Here is a 19100-nt window from a genome sequence, read left to right as displayed (position 1 = left end):
GAATTTCCGACGTGGACTTGTCTGCCGTGCCCGTGGAGACGTTGATAATAAATATGGTCAGGCAGGGACCGACCGGTCCCGAACACTGCATGTTTCCTTTTGCCGTCCTCTCAGAGTGCCTTTGAAGAACTGGGAAAGGGCAGAAGTGCAGAATTTTCATCTTGCTCGCTAGGGCCGTGGTTGTCCATCTGGGGGAGGGTGGCTTTGCCCCCGGGGGGGCATTTGGCTGTGTCTGGAGAGGTTTGGGGGGGTCACAGCTGAAGAGCGAGTGTTGCTTCTGGCATCCAGCGGGCAGAGGCCGGGACGCCTCGCATCCTGCGGTGCACAGGTGAGCCCCGCAGCAGGGAATGCTCTGGCCCCGATGTCCCGTGCTGTCGAATACGGTAGCCACAGTCACATGTGGCCGTAGGAATGGAAGTTAATGAAAAACAAAATAAATTCTGTGCATCAGCTGCACCACGTGTGGTTAATGGCACACATACAATTATTTCCATCATCCCAGAAAGTTCTGTTGGACCTTTTTGTTGTAGAGTCTCAAGCCGTTCTCTTTTTTTTAAGTTCATTGATTTATTTTGAGAAAGAGCATGAGCACGGGAGGGGCGGAGAGAGTGAGAGACAATCCCAAAGCAGGCTCCACGCTCTCAGCACAGAGCCCAACGCAGGGCTCAGACTCCGGACCCAAGAGATCATGTCCTGAGCCGAAATCAAGGGTCAGATGTTAAGGGGCGCCTGGGGGGCTCAGTCGGTTGAGCGTCCGACTTCGGCTCAGGTCATGATCTCACGGTTCGTGGGTTCGAGCCCCGCGTCGGGCTCTGTGTTGACAGCTCAGAGCCTGGAGTCTGTTTCACATTCTGTGTCTCCCTCTCTCTCTCTCTCTGCCCCTCCCCCACTCACGCTGTATCTCTCTCTCTCTCTCTCTCTCAAAAATAAATAAACATTAAAAAAAATTTTTTTTAAAGAGTCAGATGTTTAACCAACTGAGCCACCCAGGCGCCCCTGTTCTTTTCTTTCCACCTTGAAAATAACTTGGCAGAGAGGACACCACTGATAGCATCCTGCATCTCTGCAAGTGTGGCCTCGTAACCACAGCTTCATCTGGGGGCCACGTCTGTGCTCTGTGTCATGCAGACTGTGGGCACCACTGAGATAACCTGTCAGTGGGAGGCAGCGTTATCTGTTCTGAAGGGAAGAAGAAGCAATAACGTGGTCTGTGTGGCGGGCCAAGTGTACGACACTGTTCCAGGCGAGCTGGCCTAGGCCTCTCAGGTCGCTCGCTTCTCGGGAGCTGGTCTGAGCTCTGCGGGCTCCTCGGAGAAACAGCCATGTGTTCCCACAGTGCTCGTGACCTGCGTCAGCTCAGGACGTAGGGAGTGGGTTTCATTTTTTCCTTGCCTGAAGCCAGTGTTGATTTTCTCATTCTGTCTTTTCCAGGAGCTTGAGAGGGATTTCAGTAAACAGGGACAGTGCCTATTGAAGATACTGGGGGGTGATGGGTACCCACAGTTTTTAGTGTTCCCACCCATCGTGTCTTTTGGGTCGGAAAAGGTTGCCTGTGCACCATGTCCCCTGCTGTATGAGTGCTCGCAGAGGGCCCGAATCCGGGTCAGTGTCTATACCCAGACCCACATGTGGACACTTTGTTCTCAGGAAGCTCAGTGAGGCACATGGTGGCCGTGCCACCTCCAAGAGCTGCTACCCAGAAAGTCGCTTACAGTGCACTGAATTAGTCACCGTCCCCACGGTGTGCCCCATCGGTCAATCCTGGTATGAGAGCCTGCGATCCCAGTGACCCGCAGGCTGAACAAGAAGCTGGGGAGGGGTCCTGGCCCTGCTCTGTATCCACGGTCAGCTACCGATGGGTCAGCAGGGGAAGGGTCAGGTTCCCCCTGTGTCAGGGCTTCCTGAGCTGCCGATCATTTGGGCTCAGCTCAGAGATACTGTTCTTGGGGCGCCTGAGTGGTTCAGTCAGTTAAGCATCCAACTAAGCGTCTCACAGTGCGTGAGTTCGAGCCCCACGTCGGGCTCTGCATTGATGGCGTGGAGCCTGCTTGGATCGATCCTCTATCCCCTTTTCTCTGCCCTCCCCCACTCTCAAAAATGAATAAACGTTTAAAAATCTAAAAGAAAGGGGTGCCTCGGTGGGGCAGTCAGTTAAGCGTGCAACTTCAGCTCGGGTCATGATCTCACGGTCCCTGAGTTCGAGCCCCACGTCGGGCTCTGTGCTGACAGCTCAGAACGTGGAGCCTGCTTCCGATTCTGTGTCTCCCTCTGTCTCTGCCCCTCCCCCATGTATGCTCTGTCTCTCTCAATGATAAATAAACATTAACAAAAATAATTTTAGAAATAAATAAAAATGTAAAAGAAATTGCCCTGCTCTCTGCTGACTTGGGTCTCTTGAGCAGAGCTGCTCACCTCATCTCCCTCCATGTCCGGCCTCTCCCTCCTTCCAGCTACCCCTTGACCATGAGTGTGCACGCGCTCCTGCCTGCTGGGGTGCCAGCCGGGGTGCAGGGCAGGCTCCCACCTTCACGCGCTGTTGAGCCGTCCCTGTGTGCCAGGCCCTGAGCCCCCAGCAGGAGTGCGGAGAGTGGAGAGCAAGCATTCCTAGCCTCTGAGGGATTTCAGAATGGGCATTCCTACCAAAACAAATGCTTCAACTCGTGTGCTAACACTAGGTAGTTGACTTTTTTACTTATTTGTTTTTCCAACATTTGTTCATTTTTGAGAGAAAGAAAAGTGTGAGTGGGAAAGGGACAGAGAGAGGGGGAGACACAGAATCGGAAGCAGGCTCCAGGCTCCGAGCTGTCAGCACAGAGCCCGACACGGGGCTCGAACCCATGAGCCGTGAGATCATGACCTGAGCCGAAGTCGGACGCTCAGCCGACTGAGCCACCCAGGTGCCCCTAGGTAGCTTACTTTTAAATCTTTAACAGTTGTCCGGGGATTTTTTGCTTAAACTTCAAACGATCCTCTGCTCCCCCATCTGCCCCTACCCCACTTGCACTTTCTTTTTCAAAAATAAACACTAAAAGAAAAAAAACATAGGCAATCTTTCTAGAAGTCTCCCGGTGGCCCCAGAACCACGCAGGCACCCGTGGGTACGTACTGGCCCTGCTTTGAGAGGCAGCGAGGGAAGGCTTTAATGATGACTGTGAAAGGAAGCCTGTTGCAGGTTCCCCGACAAAGGAGAATGTCACCGAGCAGGGCCTGTTAATGTTTGCACTATTATCCACATGAAAACGCATGTTAAACCACCCTCCTCTCAGTCAGCAAGCCCAGGGATACACCCCCGGCTCCCCTAGGGGTGTGGGTGATTTTGAAAATGGAAAAGGTGTCCAGACGCTCAGAGTCAGGAACGCAGGCCTCCTCGACCTCCATTCCCCGTCCTGGGTCTGTGATCACAGAGGCTCCTTCCAGCTCAGTGGCCAAAGGTCTTTGAGCCTGGGTTCCCCAGCCGGAAGAGCAGGTGAGGGACCAGCGGGTTTCTCTCCTGGGTAGGCGTCGACGGCAGGGCTCACTTTGCGTTTTCAGCACACGGCTCTTCTCTTTCCAGAATCGAGCGGGTGATTGACAACAATACCACTGTGAAGATGGTGCCCATCAAGATTGTGCACTCGGAGAGCCGGCCTGAGAAGGAGAGCCGCCAGGGCCTGGCCCGCGCCACCGAGCTGCCCACACTGCCCAGCGGGCTGGAGAAAGACCACATCAAGACCCTCAGCACCTCGGAGCAGTTCTACTCCCGCTTCTGCGTGTACAGCCGCCAGGGCGCCGAGCCCCAGCCCCAGCACCCCGAAGCCCCCGCGCCCACTGCCAAGGACAGCGGGGCCTCTCCGCCCGGGTTCAGCTACATGAAGACCAAGGAGAGGACAGCCGAAGACCTGAAGTCAGAAGAGCTGGCCCGGGAGATCGTGGGCAAGGAGAAGTCTCTGGCCGACATCCTGGACCCCAGCGTGAAGATCAGAACCACCATGGACCTGATGGAGGGGATCTTCCCCAAAGACGAGCACCTGCTGGAAGAAGCCCAGCAGCGGAGGAAGCTGCTCCCCAAAGTCCCCTCTCCTGGGACCACGGACGAGAAGTGAGTAAGCACCGCCTTCAGGTGCGCGGTGTGGCCACTTGGTGTGCTTCTCCCTCTTAGCATCTGGTTCGCTCCAGGGGGCAGGTGGCTTCTCCGTGTGTCTGTTTTCATGATTGCTTCTGGGGGGCAGGTTTCCGAAAGTACTGCCCAGTGCTTAGCACGTTTTGGCCATCCGGGGACCCTCCCAAAAGAAGCGCTAAGGCCCGTGGCTGGGGATGACGACTCTGAGGCCTGGCAAAGATGCGAGGATAGCGCAGCTCCTGCGATGCCCGCAGGCGCCTCTCAGAAGACAGCGCTTCTCAGCTGGGCCATCGTCTCCCTCCAGGGGACACTTGGCAATGTCCGGGTACGTTTTTAGTTGTCGCCCCCGCGAGGTGCTCCCGGCATCCTGTGGGTGGAGACAGGGAGGCTGCCCAACACCCTGCGGTGGACAGGACACCCCCACAGCCCCAGATGTCAGTCACGAAGGCTCCTGAACGTCATAGTTATTAAGGAGGCTTTCTGTTCCCGCTTGTGGAACGGAGTGAACGGATGCATTTCCATGGTTTGGGGGAACGTGCTTTGCGTCCTGTCTCATTCCGTGGGCCGCCTGCACAGGCGTGTGCTCACATCTGTCCTGTTTATGTCCGTTGTGTCCATACACGTCGTTAACTGGCGGTAGGTGGGAGTGCCCGTGAGATGCCCGAGAGAGGGGCAGAGGGGGTGAGTCGGATCAAAGCAAGAGGGAGCAGACATGGCTGCAGACAAGGGCTGCCCCTCCGCCCCCCTTTGGTGGTCCCATCCCCCGGCTGTTGTCTTTTGGTTAGCGGCCCCATTGGCTCGTCGGGACCGAGGCCGTGAGCTGGAAGGGGGCACGTGCGCGTAGGGTCCCAGCCAGCTGCGGTTCTGACCTTTTTACGTAGGAGAGAGGAGCCGAGCGTGCCGGCGGCCATGTCCCTGGCCACCAGCTCCACGTACTACAGCACTTCGGTCCCCAAGGCGGAGCTGCTGATCAAGATGAAGGATCTGCAGGAGCAGCAGGAGCCCGAGGAGGATTCGGGGAGCGACTTGGACCACGACCTGTCGGTGAAGAAGGTAGGAAAGGCCGTGGTCAATGAAATCGTGCTCGTTGCCAGAGAAGGGGCCGCACGTCTCAGTCCAAGTAATCTGTCCCTTCCACCCTAGTTAAAATGCTGCGGACTTCATTCTGTGACCTTCAGCAAGTTACCTGTTCTCTTTGAATATCAGGTTCTAATACCTGCCGCCAGGAGATCATAGTCCCCACATAGTGCTTGTAAAGTGCTTTGTCCTCCAAGCAGCGGCATTTCTTGGCTCCTAGAACTCCCAGGCGCTTAGGGATACAGCAGGAGACCAAACAGAACGGAGCCCTTCCTTTCCAGAGGGGAGCCTCTGTTCAGCCCACATGAAAACAAATACACAGTAGGGGGTCGGCACACTGCATGCAGCCTGTGGGCCAAACCTGGTTTTGTGAGCAAAGTTGTATTGACACACAGGCACATTTATTCACTTAGAGATGCTCTCTGGTGGCTTTCCTTCCACAGAAGCAGGGTTGAGTAGTTGCAGCTGACCACGCCACCTGGAACGTCGAGGATCTTTACTGTCTACCCCTTTATGGAAAGAGTTTGCCAACGTTTAATGTGGTACACTGGATGGTGAGAGAGTTAAAACAGAGTGAAAGAATCGAGTGAAACAAAGGAAGGTGATTCTAGAGAGGGCTCCGGCGAGGGGATGATTGAACAGCGACCTAGAGTGGTGTGAAGGGTGAGCCCCGTGGATGTCTGGGTGCACTGGGGGAAGGGGACCAGCCGCTGCGAAGGTCCTGAGGTGGTAGGCTCGTGACACATTGGAGAAGCAGCAGTGGCTTTAGCTGGAGCTATGTGGACCAGGAGGGTAGGACTGGAGATAAAGTCAGAAATGAGGTCAGGGACTACATAGTGAGTGGCCATGAGGTCATGGTAGGGACAGCATTACTGCTGTCAGTGTCAATGTCATTACTGCTCTATTAGCTTTAAATCTCCATGATCTGTCAGCACGCCAGACCCGTGGCATCTAGGTGATTACCTAGTTTTTTAGGAAGGCCTTAGCATTAAACGGATGACGGGATTGCCAAAGAAAGTCCGTTTCGGAGGCTAGCACGTACTCTTTATTCCAGGGCCTTGAGCCCGTCAAATACTACCAGGGAAAGAAAAGGAGGGAAGCAGGCTTTTGTGAGCATTTGCCATATGCTTAGTACTTTGGAAAACTGCTTTCATAAAAAAACACTTTTTCTTTTTCTTTAACAAAAATCTTCCCAAAAGATTATGCGTATATAGTTCGTGGTTTAAAAACACCACTGGCTGATTTCAGATATAATAGAAGAAATACTGTGACCCATGCATGAGAGAAATTCACTTTCAGTTTGGGGAATATTTGCTTTTTTGTTCAAGGGAATTAAAGGGCATAAAAGATAAGAATTTTAGTCCTGGGCTTGTATCTGGCTTCCAATCACATATCCAATTTCTTTCTTTTTTCTTTCTTCTTTTTTAATGTTTATTTTTGAGAGAGAGAGACAGACAGACCAAACATGAGCCGGGGAGGGGGAGAGAGAGAGAGGGACATGCAGAATGTGAAGCATGCTCCAGGTTCTGAGCTGTCAGCACAGAGCCCGACGTGGGGCTCGAACCCGCGAACCGCAAGATCATGACCTGAGCCGAACAAAGTCAGACTCTTTTTACGACATGGCCTTGTTTCTCGTGCTGTGATGAGTTTGGGGTGGGGCACGTCCTGGTACTGCCCAGCCTTCATCTGGGTGGCTCTTTTCTCTTTCTGCTTTTGGGAGGCTCAAGTTGCTGGGCAACTGCCTCACCTTAGATGACTGCTTTGGGATTGAGATGAATCCCTGTGAACTTGGCTCCTGACAGCCTACTCCCCGCCCACCCCCCCCCAACCTACTCCACATGATTATATTCTTGGGTTTTTTTAATGTTTATTTATTTTGGAGGCCGGAGGAGCAGCAAGAGAGGGGGCCAGAGGATCCGAAACAGGCTCTGAGCTGTCAGCAGAGAGCCTGATGCAGGGCTCGAACTCACGAACTATGAGATCATGACCTGAGCTGAAGCCAGACTCTCAACCGACTGAGCCACCCAGGCACCCTCGCATGATTAAATTCTTAACCCAACTGACATATCTTATTCCAGATGCAAATGTTGAGTAATTTCACAGTAAACGGCAAATGCTATAAATCACAGTTCTCTATGGTGTTAGTGACTCAGTAATCCTGCTTTTCGACTTGATTTGACAAAGGCAACTGGCACCCTGTCTTTTCAGCCTTCTTCCCATAACCCACAAATACACTGTGTCGTGTGGTTGTACAAAGTGTTCACGGTGGGGAGAAGGAGGTCCGTGCCGTGTGGATGTACCTGATGGGCCATAACGGTAGAGCGGCTTGACCCCGAATCGCATGTGGACCCACGTGCCCAGAGGGACCTTGGCTGTCATGGTCCCAGCATCGCTGCATGCTCACAGAGCCCGAGTGCCAAATCGGGTGACCCTGTGTTTTAGGAGAAGGCTGAGGACACAGGGATGCAGAGAGGGAATTCTGGTGGCTGGTTGGAAGCATTACCCCAGGAAGGCGAAATCCGTTTTTACACCCGAGGCGGCTCAGGCACACTCTGCCCAGAAAGAGGCCCAACTGAGATATGGGATTCTTCAGCAGAAGCAGACACTCCATGGTCAACATCTGGAATCTGAGGGTTGTGGTTCTTCCCTGGAACTTAGACGTGGGCATGAGGCCCAGAGAGAAAAGACCTCATTCCCCCCACAGAGGGGGACAAAAGTAGGTGTGCGGGGGGCACCGGAAACAGAGGTAAGGGGCAGGAGTGCACCTGCTGTGAGACCCAGGGTGGGCGGGGCGGGGGGGGTGGCTGGCCTCTGCCACCACTTACTCTCCCCCCAGGCCCTCTTGAATGCCATGTGCTGCAGAACACAAGCGGATGGGCTCGCGCGAGGCTCATCTGACGTGGCGGGTGAGGCCTGCTGCACCCCGGCTGGTGCTGATAACCAGTGATCCGCATGCTTCCTGGGCCAGGCCTTGTTCCAAGATCCCTGAAAGTCAGCGTCTGGCCCTTTATGGAAGAAGGGGAGGGTATTTCTAATAAAACTTTACGCAAGACGTATAAAGGAATCAGAGGAATTTGGGCTCCTTCCAGAACGTCCAGCTTCAAGTTCGCTCAGCTGTTACTGCAGGTTTTTCAACGTTTTTTTTTTTTTTTTTTTTTTTATTTATTTTTGGGACAGAGAGAGACAGAGCATGAACGGGGGAGGGGCAGAGAGAGAGGGAGACACAGAATCGGAAACAGGCTCCAGGCTCCGAGCCATCAGCCCAGAGCCTGACGCGGGGCTCGAACTCACGGACCGCGAGATCGTGACCTGGCTGAAGTCGGACGCCCAACCGACTGCGCCACCCAGGCGCCCCTGTTACTGCAGGTTTTGAAGGCGCATATCATGCATTGGTGTGAAATCTTTATCACGATAATTGCTAAAGAAGAATGAAACAGGAAAATTACCAGAAGCCCTGGCTAGGGGTCCTCACACATCCACAATCCTCTGAATTGCTTGAGGGGTTCACTCGGGTTACGGGTTGCCTGCAGGTGAGAATTTGGAAGGTTCTCCATCCCTACAATCCATTTTGTGCTCTTCCCTCAAGTTATGAGTATCTGAAAAAGGCCATCTTAGCCATGGGACTCGAAGTTGACTTAAACCGTCTCCCCAGATAGGTAGGTAACCAGACGCACCGAGACACCCACATTCTGAGAGAAAATATCAGAGAAGTGTAGACGCATACAGCTTTACATTAGTGAGGGAAGGGGCGCCTGGGTGGCTCAGTCAGTTGAGCGTCTGACTGCGGCTCAGGTCGTGATCTCACAGTTTGTGGGTTCAAGCCGCGCATCGGGCTCTGTGCTGACAGCATGGAGCCTGGAGCCTGCTTCGGAATCTGTGTGTTTCTCTGTATCTGCCCCTCCTCTGCTCTCCCTCCCTCTCTCTCAAAATAATAAGTAAAATAAATAAATTACTGAGGGAAGACTAACTAGAACCTGACCCGAAAAAGCCCAAAGCAGTTTATAAATTCCATGTTGGGTGTCTTAGGAGAAAACCCATGCCAATTAATCTGCAGTGAGGATGAGGACGGCTCTCCTCTGAAACCGCTTGCCATCTTAATCTGCAGGATACCCAGACATTGCGATAAGCCCTGGGCAGATTGAACCACGAGCAGGCAGTGCCCATGCCTTTCCAGGCCGTGGACTTACCGTCATACGTACTTGTGCGCGCGCATCAACGCCAGATGGGGATTCTCGTCAGCGTCTCCTCCGTAGACAAAGCGGACACGTCATCGGCTCCTGCAAAGCGTGCGATGGCTTGCTCGTGGTTCAGCGTGTCTTTCGTGCCGCCGTGTGACTTTGCCCACCTAAACTGTCATCGGGACAGGCGTTTTTTGTTTTTGAATTTTTGTTAACGTTTACTTATTTTTTAGAGAGAGAGTGAGGCAGAGCACGAGCGGGGAAGGGGCAAAGAGAGAGGGAGACACAGAGTCTGAAGCAGGCTGCAGGCTCTGAGCTGTCGTCTCGAGCCCACAAACCGTGAGATCACGACCAGAGCTGATGTCGGCCACTTAACCGACTGAGCCACCCCGGCGCCCCCATGACAGGCGGGTTCCATCCGACTGTTGTCTGTTAAGCCGGGGCAACTTCTCAGCCTGCACGCAGGACTGCTGATACCTGCCAAGTAAAGGTACCTACCGCAAGCCGCCAGGCTGGTGATTGTCACGCAGGCACGCGTTCAGCTTTCGTGTCAGTCCTGGAGGTGCGGGTTCCTTTTCCCCTGTGCAGCCAAGATCACAGTCCTGGAGAGCTTAATGAGACGTCGCTCCCTCCGGGCGGGTGACTTCTCTCCGCTCGGCTCTGCCAGCTCCCTGTGGGGTTGGAGTCTGTAAAGGGCCCAGGACACGCGGTGACGGTGTGGGGGGACTTCATAGGTCCACTTTCTATACGTGGCGTTCCTTGTTGCAGCAGGCTGAGCTGAACATCCTAACTGGACGTGAGCGTTCACATTCTGCAGGCTTCATTTGGGTTTGTGCACCTCGGCGCTGTGGCGTGCGGGGGTTCACGTGGGCTGTGTGTGGTTCAGCACGTGGGGGTGAACGCCCTGGCGCTTCTGCTGCGGGTGGGCCTGACGGCACGCAGACATGCGTGCTCAGAAGACCGTGGTTTTGGCAGCCTGGGCTCACCTGTTGCGTTCCTTTAGAGCCATCCCTGTGCGTTTCCCCAGATCTACCAGAGGAGGCAGACCATCTTTGCCGCTCAAATCCTGCCACTTCAGCGGGAAGGCCAGTTTATATGTTTGGTTTTTATTTTTGCCCCTTTAAGAGATAATCACTTAAAGGGCCTGTGGAAAAGGGGGGTGGGGAACTCATGTTTAATGGTCAGAGTGTCAGTTGGGTAACATGAGGCGGTTCTGGAGATGGGCGGTGGTCACGGTTGCCCACGACGTGAATGTACTTAATGCCACAGAGTGCTACGCTTAAAATCGCATAAAATGATAACTTGTGAGATGTATATCTTGCCATATTTAGTTTGTTTTATTTTATCTAAAATATTTTTTTAATGCTTTTGTTTTTGAGAGAGAGGGGGACAAAGCATGAGTGGGGGAGGGACAGAGAGAGAGAGAGAGGGGGGCACAGAATCCAGAGCAGGCTCCAGGCTCTCAACTGTCAGCAGAGCCCGACTCGGGGCTCGAACCCACAAACCGTGATCATCACCTGGGCCAAAGTCGGGCTCTTAACCGACTGAGCCACCCAGACGCCCCTTTCTTGCCATATTTTTAAAAAGGTAGTAATATATGTGCATTTCGGTCACATTCAAATCAGGTTACTCTCAAAAGACTTTTAATTTTACTGACATCCCTTTATTTGTTTTACCTTTAAGTTGCTAGTTGTGTGTGGAGCATACGTTTAAATCACGCCATTCAGTAGCAGGCATGAGACTCCATAACTTGTGTACGTGTCAGTTCTTGCACTGGAAGATTGCAGACTATGAAGCACAGAATCTCACGTGGGCCCCGAGAATCCCGGCCAAGGTGAAGATGAAATGAGGTTTATCTCGAGGGGCCACGTCCTACCTATCGCTGTGTGATAGGACACTAACGGGAGGAGACTAGGTTAGTTTCGTGTCTAAATGTCACGCCAGGGACTTCACCAGGAGTTGTTCTCCCTCCCCGGGTCTTAGAAAGCCTCTCTTAGAAAGTTGATGCGAAATCAACTCTTCCCCACGCGGGTCACTTACGTGAGACCACAGGGCCCGGGCAGCCGCTGCAGGTGCCAGGTCGGGTCACCCTAACGAGTGTTTGCATGCCCCCCTGTGCCCTACAGCAGGAGCTCATCGAGAGCATCAGTCGCAAGCTGCAAGTGCTTCGGGAAGCCCGGGAGAGCCTGCTGGAGGACACCCGTGCCAACAGCGCACTGGGGGACGAGGTGGATGCCATCGCCAAAGACGTGTGCAAACCCAACGAGTTTGACAAGTTCCGCATGTTCATTGGGGACCTGGACAAAGTGGTGAACCTTCTGTTGTCGCTGTCGGGCCGTCTGGCGCGGGTAGAAAACGCCCTCAATAATTTGGATGACACTACTTCTCCTGGTGATCGGGTAGATACAACGTGCCTGACCTGGACTCGGCGGGGGGCGGGGCGGGAGGTGGTTGCGGGAAGGTTCCGCGTGGGGCGTCATGAGTTGGTGCCCTGAAGCCTCACACGGTCCCTGCGGCGGCCTGTGCACCTCCCAGCGCAGGACGCCTTCGGGTGTCCAGGGCTCTCCCTCACTTTGCTGGTAACTGAGGGAGACAGGTGCTGGGGGGTGTGGTGGGCAGGGCCTGACAGGCGTGGTCATGGGACTGCAGGGCTGCTGTGATGTTCAGGAAGAACTGTGGGCTCCTTTTCACATCTTCTCACCTGTTCCCACGGATCATTACTGATAAGCGTCTCTTCCTAGGAAATAGTCTCTTTCGCCTTTCTTGACCATGCGTGTAAGTGGGTCTCACTGAGAATGGAATGTGATTTTTTGCTGCTTTTAACAGGAGTGCACACGGCAGTCTGGAAGCAGTCGAGGACTTGTCTGCCTCTTCTCCCTCTCTTGAGGTGTGCAGCCTGGAACGTGTCTCTTAGGGGGTTTGCAGAATGCAGGAAGTAATAGCCCCCTTGTTGGCTTCACTTCCTGGGTCAAAAATCAGTAGAACATGGAGTTTGCTTCTCTGTGTAGGCCCTCAAATGATCATCTTTATTATTAATAAGGCTCCTTCTCTGAAAGGGGAGCGGAAGAGTTAGCCCTCTCCCTTACCCTAGGTGAGAGCGCTTTCAGGCGACCTAAATGTTCTCGAGCGCGGCTCGCAGACGTTGTCGTTCTGTGCTTAGCTAAGTCATTGATGACTACCGTTTGAACGTACTGGATAAGCATTGACAAAATAGCCGGGACCCTTGGATGATGTTCAGATTCCACTTTCTGATTTCCTCGTCTTTGCCACGTGTATCTGAGGAGAGGAAGATAACACGAGGGGTGCCTGGGTGTCTCCGCCTGTTGAGTGTCCGACTGGCTCAGGTCATGATCTGTGGTTCGAGCGTTGGAGCCCCGTATTGAGCTCTCTGCTGTCAGCACAGAGCCTGCTTGGGAGTCTCTCTCTCTCTCTGCTTCTACCCCACTCAAGTGTGCTCTGTCTCTCTCAAAAATAAAAATATTCTTAAAAAAAAAACTTGAACAAGAAAGAGATTCGTTTATACATAATTGGAATGTTCTCGAGTATTGATTTAAGTGACCAACTAGTGTGGTCTTTGCAGCTCAGCTCCTCTATAATCTATCTTTCCCTCCGTGTGGGTGGAATGGACAGGTACTTTATTTAGAATTTGGGGATGATGAAGGAATGCCAACGCTAAGGACCACGCACGTGGTCCTCCTGAGCACCAGGCTCTGGAGCCCTCAGCACGTCCCGGGGGCTCCCTGGGAATGGAGTGTTGCATTCCCCCAGCCAGGGGCAGTGAGGAGGCCCCGTCTCCAGCAGGGTTGGCGTTGGAGGAAAATCTGCGTCAGGCAGTGGAAGTTTGGAGACGCTAAGGTTTTCAGAGACACCATAGTAACTAGTTAAAAGACACGGCAGAACGTTTTCTGAGGCTCCCTCCATCTTTCCAGACAGAAAATGTCCCCATCAGGTCCTCTCCCAGCCTCTGCAGCCTCCTGTCCCTAGTCAGCCTGACTGGTTTTGCTTTAAGTTTTTATGTATTTATTTTGAGAGAGAGTTCCTGCACACACCAGCGTGGGAGGGGCAGAGAGAGAGGGAGAGAGAGAATCCCAAGGCTCTCTCCCCTGATGCGGGGCTGGGACTCACAAGCCACAAGATCGTGACCTGAGCCAAAATTCAAGAGTTGGACACTTACCTGACAAAGCCGTGCAGGCGCCCCAGCCTGACTGATGTTAATAATCCAAAGCGCACATCTAGGGTCTGTTAGCACCTGTTTCCCTTTAGGTTTAACGGATTTGCTTTGCCTCCTCTTTGCGTGAGAATTCTCTGTGCGCGTGACCTGAAGAGGGCGGTGTTGCACGGGAGTGGGCAGGGGACCTGACGCCCACCAAGACACTTTCTGCTTAGTGACCCGCCCACCAAGACACTTTCTGCTTAGTGACCCGCCCACCAAGACACTTTCTGCTTAGTGACAGTGGCCGCTCACGTTCATCGCGCTCTTTCTGTGTGCGGGCGTTTTACAGAGAGCCGCCGCATGCTGGACTCTCACGGTGGCTGTTGGTAACTGTGCGTGGCCACGTCGCAAAGTGGCAGAATGAGAGCGGCTGTCCTGCTGTCCAAGTAAAAATCACACGGAGGAAATGAAGCCCCGGCCTCCCCCAGCCGACGGTGGGAGACTGAATGCACTCATCTCTTCCTTTCTTAGTTTTCGTTAAACTTAGAGAAGGCAGGGACCGTTAGGTGTGTATTTTGCGGAGAGACGGTGCGGCTGTGAGCGCCACATTTTAGGAACGGGATCGTCCGTGTCCCCCATAGCGGGCCCCGTGCGGGGAGCCGGGGAGTCTCCCCCGTCTCCCTGCGTCTGTTCTGCCTGTCCTTGCTCCCTCACGCGTGCCCTGCAGGCTCGCCCAGGGGCTCTTCTCCTGCGGAAGGGTGTACACACCCCGCTCCGCGAGTTCTCCGGAATCCGCGCCTTTTGCTGCCTTTGCCGCGGTGTTGTCACGGGCAGGCCTCTGACGCGCGTGGGATCCCTAAGTCCTTTACACCTTTGGAGGCTCTCAGAATTCTGTCCTTACCTGTCCGGGGACAGCTGCCCTCATCAAGGCTGTTCCTCTGAGCCGTTCCAGGCCAGTGGGAAGAAATGGGAGGCGGGACGAGCCTGTGAGCTCTCGAGGAAGGGCTGGGGCCAGCCGCGCCCGAGTATCTCCGTGCAGAGGCCGTCAGACCCCTGGTCCCTAACCTGGCGTCAGGGTGTCCCCTGAGGCAGCCCGCAGCGTGGCCGGCAGCTTGTGGCGGCCACCCGGGGCCCCTGCTCTCGCCCTCATCCTCAACGGGCTTGTCTCTCTCTCTCCCCAGCAATCGCTGCTCGAGAAGCAGCGGGTCCTCATCCAGCAGCACGAGGACGCCAAGGAACTGAAGGAGAACCTGGACCGCTGGGAGCGGATCGTGTTCGACATCCTGGCCAGCTACCTCAGCGAGGAGAGCCTGGCCGACTGCGAGCACTTCGTGAAGATGAAGTCCGCCCTCATCATCGAGCAGCGCGAGCTGGAAGACAAGATACACCTGGGCGAGGAGCAGCTCAAGTGTCTGTTCGACAGCCTGCAGCCAGAAAGAGGCAAATAGGAGGGCCCTCCCTGGCGGAGGCCGGAAAGTGCCCCTCTGAGCTCGGTTCCGGAGGATGCACGCGGAGACCCCAGCCGGTATTTATGTCCTGCAGCCCGAGTCGTCCCCTAGCGGGATGGCTGCTTTAGAGAAGCAATAACTTCCGTGTGTGTTTGTGATGATCTATTTAATGTGTTTTAGCTTCCCCGTTGAACGCTGAGCAGAACATCTCACCATTAGCCATTTTGCTTTGCCGGTTACCACACGTGGCCCAGCCTCCGGAGGGTGGCGGGTTCCCGCAGTATAGACTGTGTAGTGCATGCAAGTGGTCCTTCTCACTGGTAGGTGTGCCCTTCCTCCCGTCTTCACATCCTGAACCAACCGCCCAGGAAGCAGCCTGAGTGAGTCTTGAAGGCGCATGAGCGGGGAACCCCTGGCTCCCGTCATACCCTGCGATTCCTTACCCTGGGAAGCGTGGGCTGCCCCGTCGTACCCCATTCGTCCGATGGTGCGGACCCTTCCTCGTCCTTCATTCATTGTCTCCCAGCAAAACCATGATGATATGATGACAAGTTACTAACCTTTTGGAAAGGGGAATGGTTTCCCAGTGGTTAAAAACCCACTGTGAAATGAACACCTTATGTGTTGGCTTCATGCATCCTGAAATCGCCACAGAAAGAATCGTGTGCATGCTTTAAAACACGCGCACAGCACAAGGAGCTTCAGTCCTGACGTCACGGTTCACGTGATCTTTTCCTGCAAAGTGAAAGTCCTCGGTCAGTAGTGTGTCCAGTAGGAGTGATGTGCTCGCTAGATACTTGTTTCATGAGACCAACAGCATATTTCTGAAATTACCTTCTGCCTGTAACACTTACTTTGTGTGCGTATGGTTGTTAGTGACAATTGGCTACGTTTCTGTTTTTGCCTCTTTAAATCTATTGCCATGCTGTAAGGGTTACTTTCCATTTACTTGTAAGAACCTTTCCTCTCTGCGCTTTCAGAGGCCCCATGGAGTATTACAACTCCCAAACCCGATCTTTTTCTGCCACAGTTTATACATTCTGTCCCCTGTTTATTAGCTGAAACCGCAAGTTTCTCAAGAGAGTCTGCTCACTAAGAAGACACTGTCATGCTGTCAGTTTCCAGTGGACAAGTCACAGACTGGGAGGAAAGATGTGCTAATCATGTCTATGACAAAGGATCTAGAAGGTGTGAAGAACTTTCAGAAGCAAGAGAACAAACAGCTGGTTAGTACATGGGCAAGAAACATAACTCGGTGCTTCAGCACAGAGGCCGTGTGCACGGGCAATAAAATAAGCACGTGGAAAGACATTCAACCGCCATCGGCTTGGTTGTAACTTCCGTTTAATCTACGCCAATGTAGAGCTTCTTCACAGATGCTCACCCGATTAAACGCGTGGTAAATGGCAGGACAGCCCCTTGGACGACATCATGTTGAAGTGATGATCGGACGTTTGGTTGATCGAGGGATCATTTGGATCCTCGTTTCCCCTATTCCCGTGAAAGTTTTCCGACAGGTGGGGACACGTCCCTTTGTCCGCGGCGACGGTTGCCTTCCCAGAACACACGTGCACACAAATATCTTAACAGACCGCTGTCTGTACTCGATGAGCCAGAGGTGGGGAGCTGGACCCCTGAGCCACGGCACTGACGTCTCTGCACCCCACGGGGGTCCCAAAGTGGCAAGCTTCGGTAACGCACGCAATAAACCCTCTTTTTGGCAATCCACTCATGCCAGAAAGCTCCATGCCTTTTCAGAAGTTTCCAGTCCTATTGAATTAAGCGATTTCTGACTTGAAAAAAAATCCCCATCCTGCCAATGACGTGTCCTCCTTTCCTCCTGCTGTAGTCCCTTCCTGTGAAAACTGGTCACTTCAGAGAAGGTGAAGTTGGCTGTCCACGGACCTCTGTCATTCTCCCTCAGGGGGACAAACACAGTAATTTCAGCGTGTTTTGCTTTTAATTTAGACAAAGCGTTTATCTGTGATTCTTTCCCCTCGAATACAGTATTGTGAATCATTCTGATGATATATATGTAAAATGTGAGTAACAGGAGGTGTGTGTCTCTATCCAGCCTTTTAGGTCTTTTGAGGACCTTCTCTTACACACAGCAATATACAGTGCTCTGTCCCCCTTGCCGCGAAGCACATGGGGTCACTGTCCTGTACCTTCCCCTGTTTGCCTCTTCAGCGTCTAGTCAGCAGGGACCCAAAGAGTCCAGTGAGTCGATGTACATATCTTTGTACATAGCTATGTTATTGCATACAACAACAATCTGGTGCTAATGTTGTGCCCTTGGCATTCTTAGGTGGCGGCTGATTCCTCCCCCTCTGTCGTAGCACAGCTGTGGAATGCTCTGTATGGCGAGATTTCAGTCAGGGGTATGGCCTGTGGCTTTTATCCTGCAGTCCAGTGTGGAAAATGTATACGTATTTCATGCTCGACCCTTACCACTTAGCTCTCATCGTATCGTCCTGCTTGACTTTTAACAGAATAAATGTGTCTTTGAGTGAATGGAGCGTGTCTTTGACTTACCTATGTTCTTTTTTTTTTTTTTTTAATCAAACTGTCCTCACCATAGGTCAAATTCTTAAGCCACTGATAAATTGTGGGATGGATTCTCTATATGTGTGTAACTTTAGGCCAGCCTAGCTAAAGCTGATCAGTTTACAGGCAGGCAAAAGTCAGGGGCCACAGGTTGTATCAGTTAGCCGTGGCCACAGTTATGCTGTGTAACAAGCAACTGTGAGATCTCAGTGTGCAGTACGGTATCTCTTTAGCTCACGCGTGCGGCGATCATGGTACTCTGCTCCGTGTGTCTCTCGTGTTTCTCCTGGAACTGGCAGCCTGGCCTGGGGAAGTCAGTGGCGGATGCATGAGAGAACCGACCTGGGCACAAAGGTGTTTTTCCACATACCGGATTATATCACACCGCTAACCTTCCATTGCCAAAGCAAGCCCCACAGCTGAACTCAGAGAGGTGGTGGGATGTGCCCCACCTCTTCGGTGGGAGGAGCCGTGTCGTCACGTGGCAGAGTGTGGACACCAGGTGTGAAGAATTCGGGCCACTGATGAGCTGCATCTCCCACACCGGCATCTGCTATGATGGGGTAGCACTCAAGCGTCCTGGACCCAGAAGCCACATCCCCAGGGCGAGGCCACCTCTGCCGCTCCCTAGTCGTATGGCCGTGACCAAGGTACTCGGGCTCTCCGAGTTTCATCCTGTGTCACTGGAGAAGGCCTGGGAGCTCAAGCAAACACATGTTGTTCATGTGCTTAGAGGCCACACTAGGCCTGGAAAAAAGTGCTGCGGAGGTGTCTACTCTTGCATGTGCATCATTCCCTCTGGTCTTGGAGGGACAGGCCTTCCCTGAATGATCTGCCAGAGCCGCACAGGAGATGGGGATTTCTGTTGCATGGGAGGATGAGAAAGGGTTCTGGTCTGGAGCAGGTTTGTGAGGCGTCAAGGCTGGATGGGAGCGGGGAGAGTCTCTTTAATAAAAATTATTCAACGGGCGCCTGGGTGGCTCAGTCGGTTAAGCGTCCGACTTTGGCTCAGGTCACCATCTTGCAGTTCATGAGTTTGAGGCCCGCATGGGGCACCGTGCTGACATCTCAGAGCCTGCTTCAGACCCTCTGTCTACTCCCCCCTCCCCGCTCTGCCTATCCCCTGCTCTATCGCAAAAATAAACATTAAAGAAACAAATTTCATAAGTAAAAATTATTCAAAATTAGAGTGGATATTTACTGAGAATGAAAAACAAGTCAGATTTTTTTTTCAGTGGATGAATACCACACATTTTGTTTTTATTTCTGGCTTCTGCCAGGTGACTTCAACGTGTCTCATTTGAGTTCTGGAATGGTCAAGAGATTACTAACTGGCGGCAGTTCAAATGCAGTCCAAGAGTGCTGCTGTGGTGCTAGGCTGGGCAGTTCTGCGATCTCTGTGCCATGTTCCATGACCCACTGATGACAGCGTGCAGGGTTGCGTCCCTGAGAGCTTGTGTGCTTGGGCTGGTGAACCACATTGGTGACAGCTTGGTCTTTGGTGCGGGCCCATCAGACTTGTGCGGGATGAGCTGCGTTGGGTACCCTGAGACAGCCTGGGTATGGGGACACCAGACACTCGCTCCATTTTCAGACCT

The 19100-nt window shown here is 53.2% G+C and overlaps 1 protein-coding gene across 4 annotated transcripts in view; it reads left to right on the top strand.

Moving 5' to 3' along the window:
- Window positions 1-17473, top strand: part of LOC112871670 (protein Shroom2) — a 66090-nt gene extending 48617 nt beyond the window's left edge. For 2 of the 4 annotated variants that reach the window (XM_086696747.1, XM_086696749.1), the window contains 4 exons: window positions 3554-4078; window positions 4981-5152; window positions 11481-11753; window positions 14689-17473. In XM_086696747.1, the coding sequence (XP_086552873.1) occupies window positions 3554-4078; window positions 4981-5152; window positions 11481-11753; window positions 14689-14955 (1237 nt within the window). In that variant the 3' untranslated portion in view covers window positions 14956-17473. Of the gene's footprint in view, window positions 1-3553; window positions 4079-4980; window positions 5153-11480; window positions 11754-14688 lie in introns of those variants that run through there. The other 2 variants (XM_025934705.2, XM_086696748.1) reach the window with 2 other exon arrangements.
- Window positions 17474-19100: the final 1627 nt, after the last annotated feature.

The sequence above is a fragment of the Puma concolor genome, unplaced genomic scaffold, assembly GCF_028749965.1.
Source record: "Puma concolor isolate L17-30 unplaced genomic scaffold, mPumCon1.1.hap2 unalloc_scaffold_8, whole genome shotgun sequence".
Taxonomy (NCBI): Eukaryota; Metazoa; Chordata; class Mammalia; order Carnivora; family Felidae; genus Puma; species Puma concolor.
This window is presented reverse-complemented; position numbering and strand designations above follow the sequence as displayed.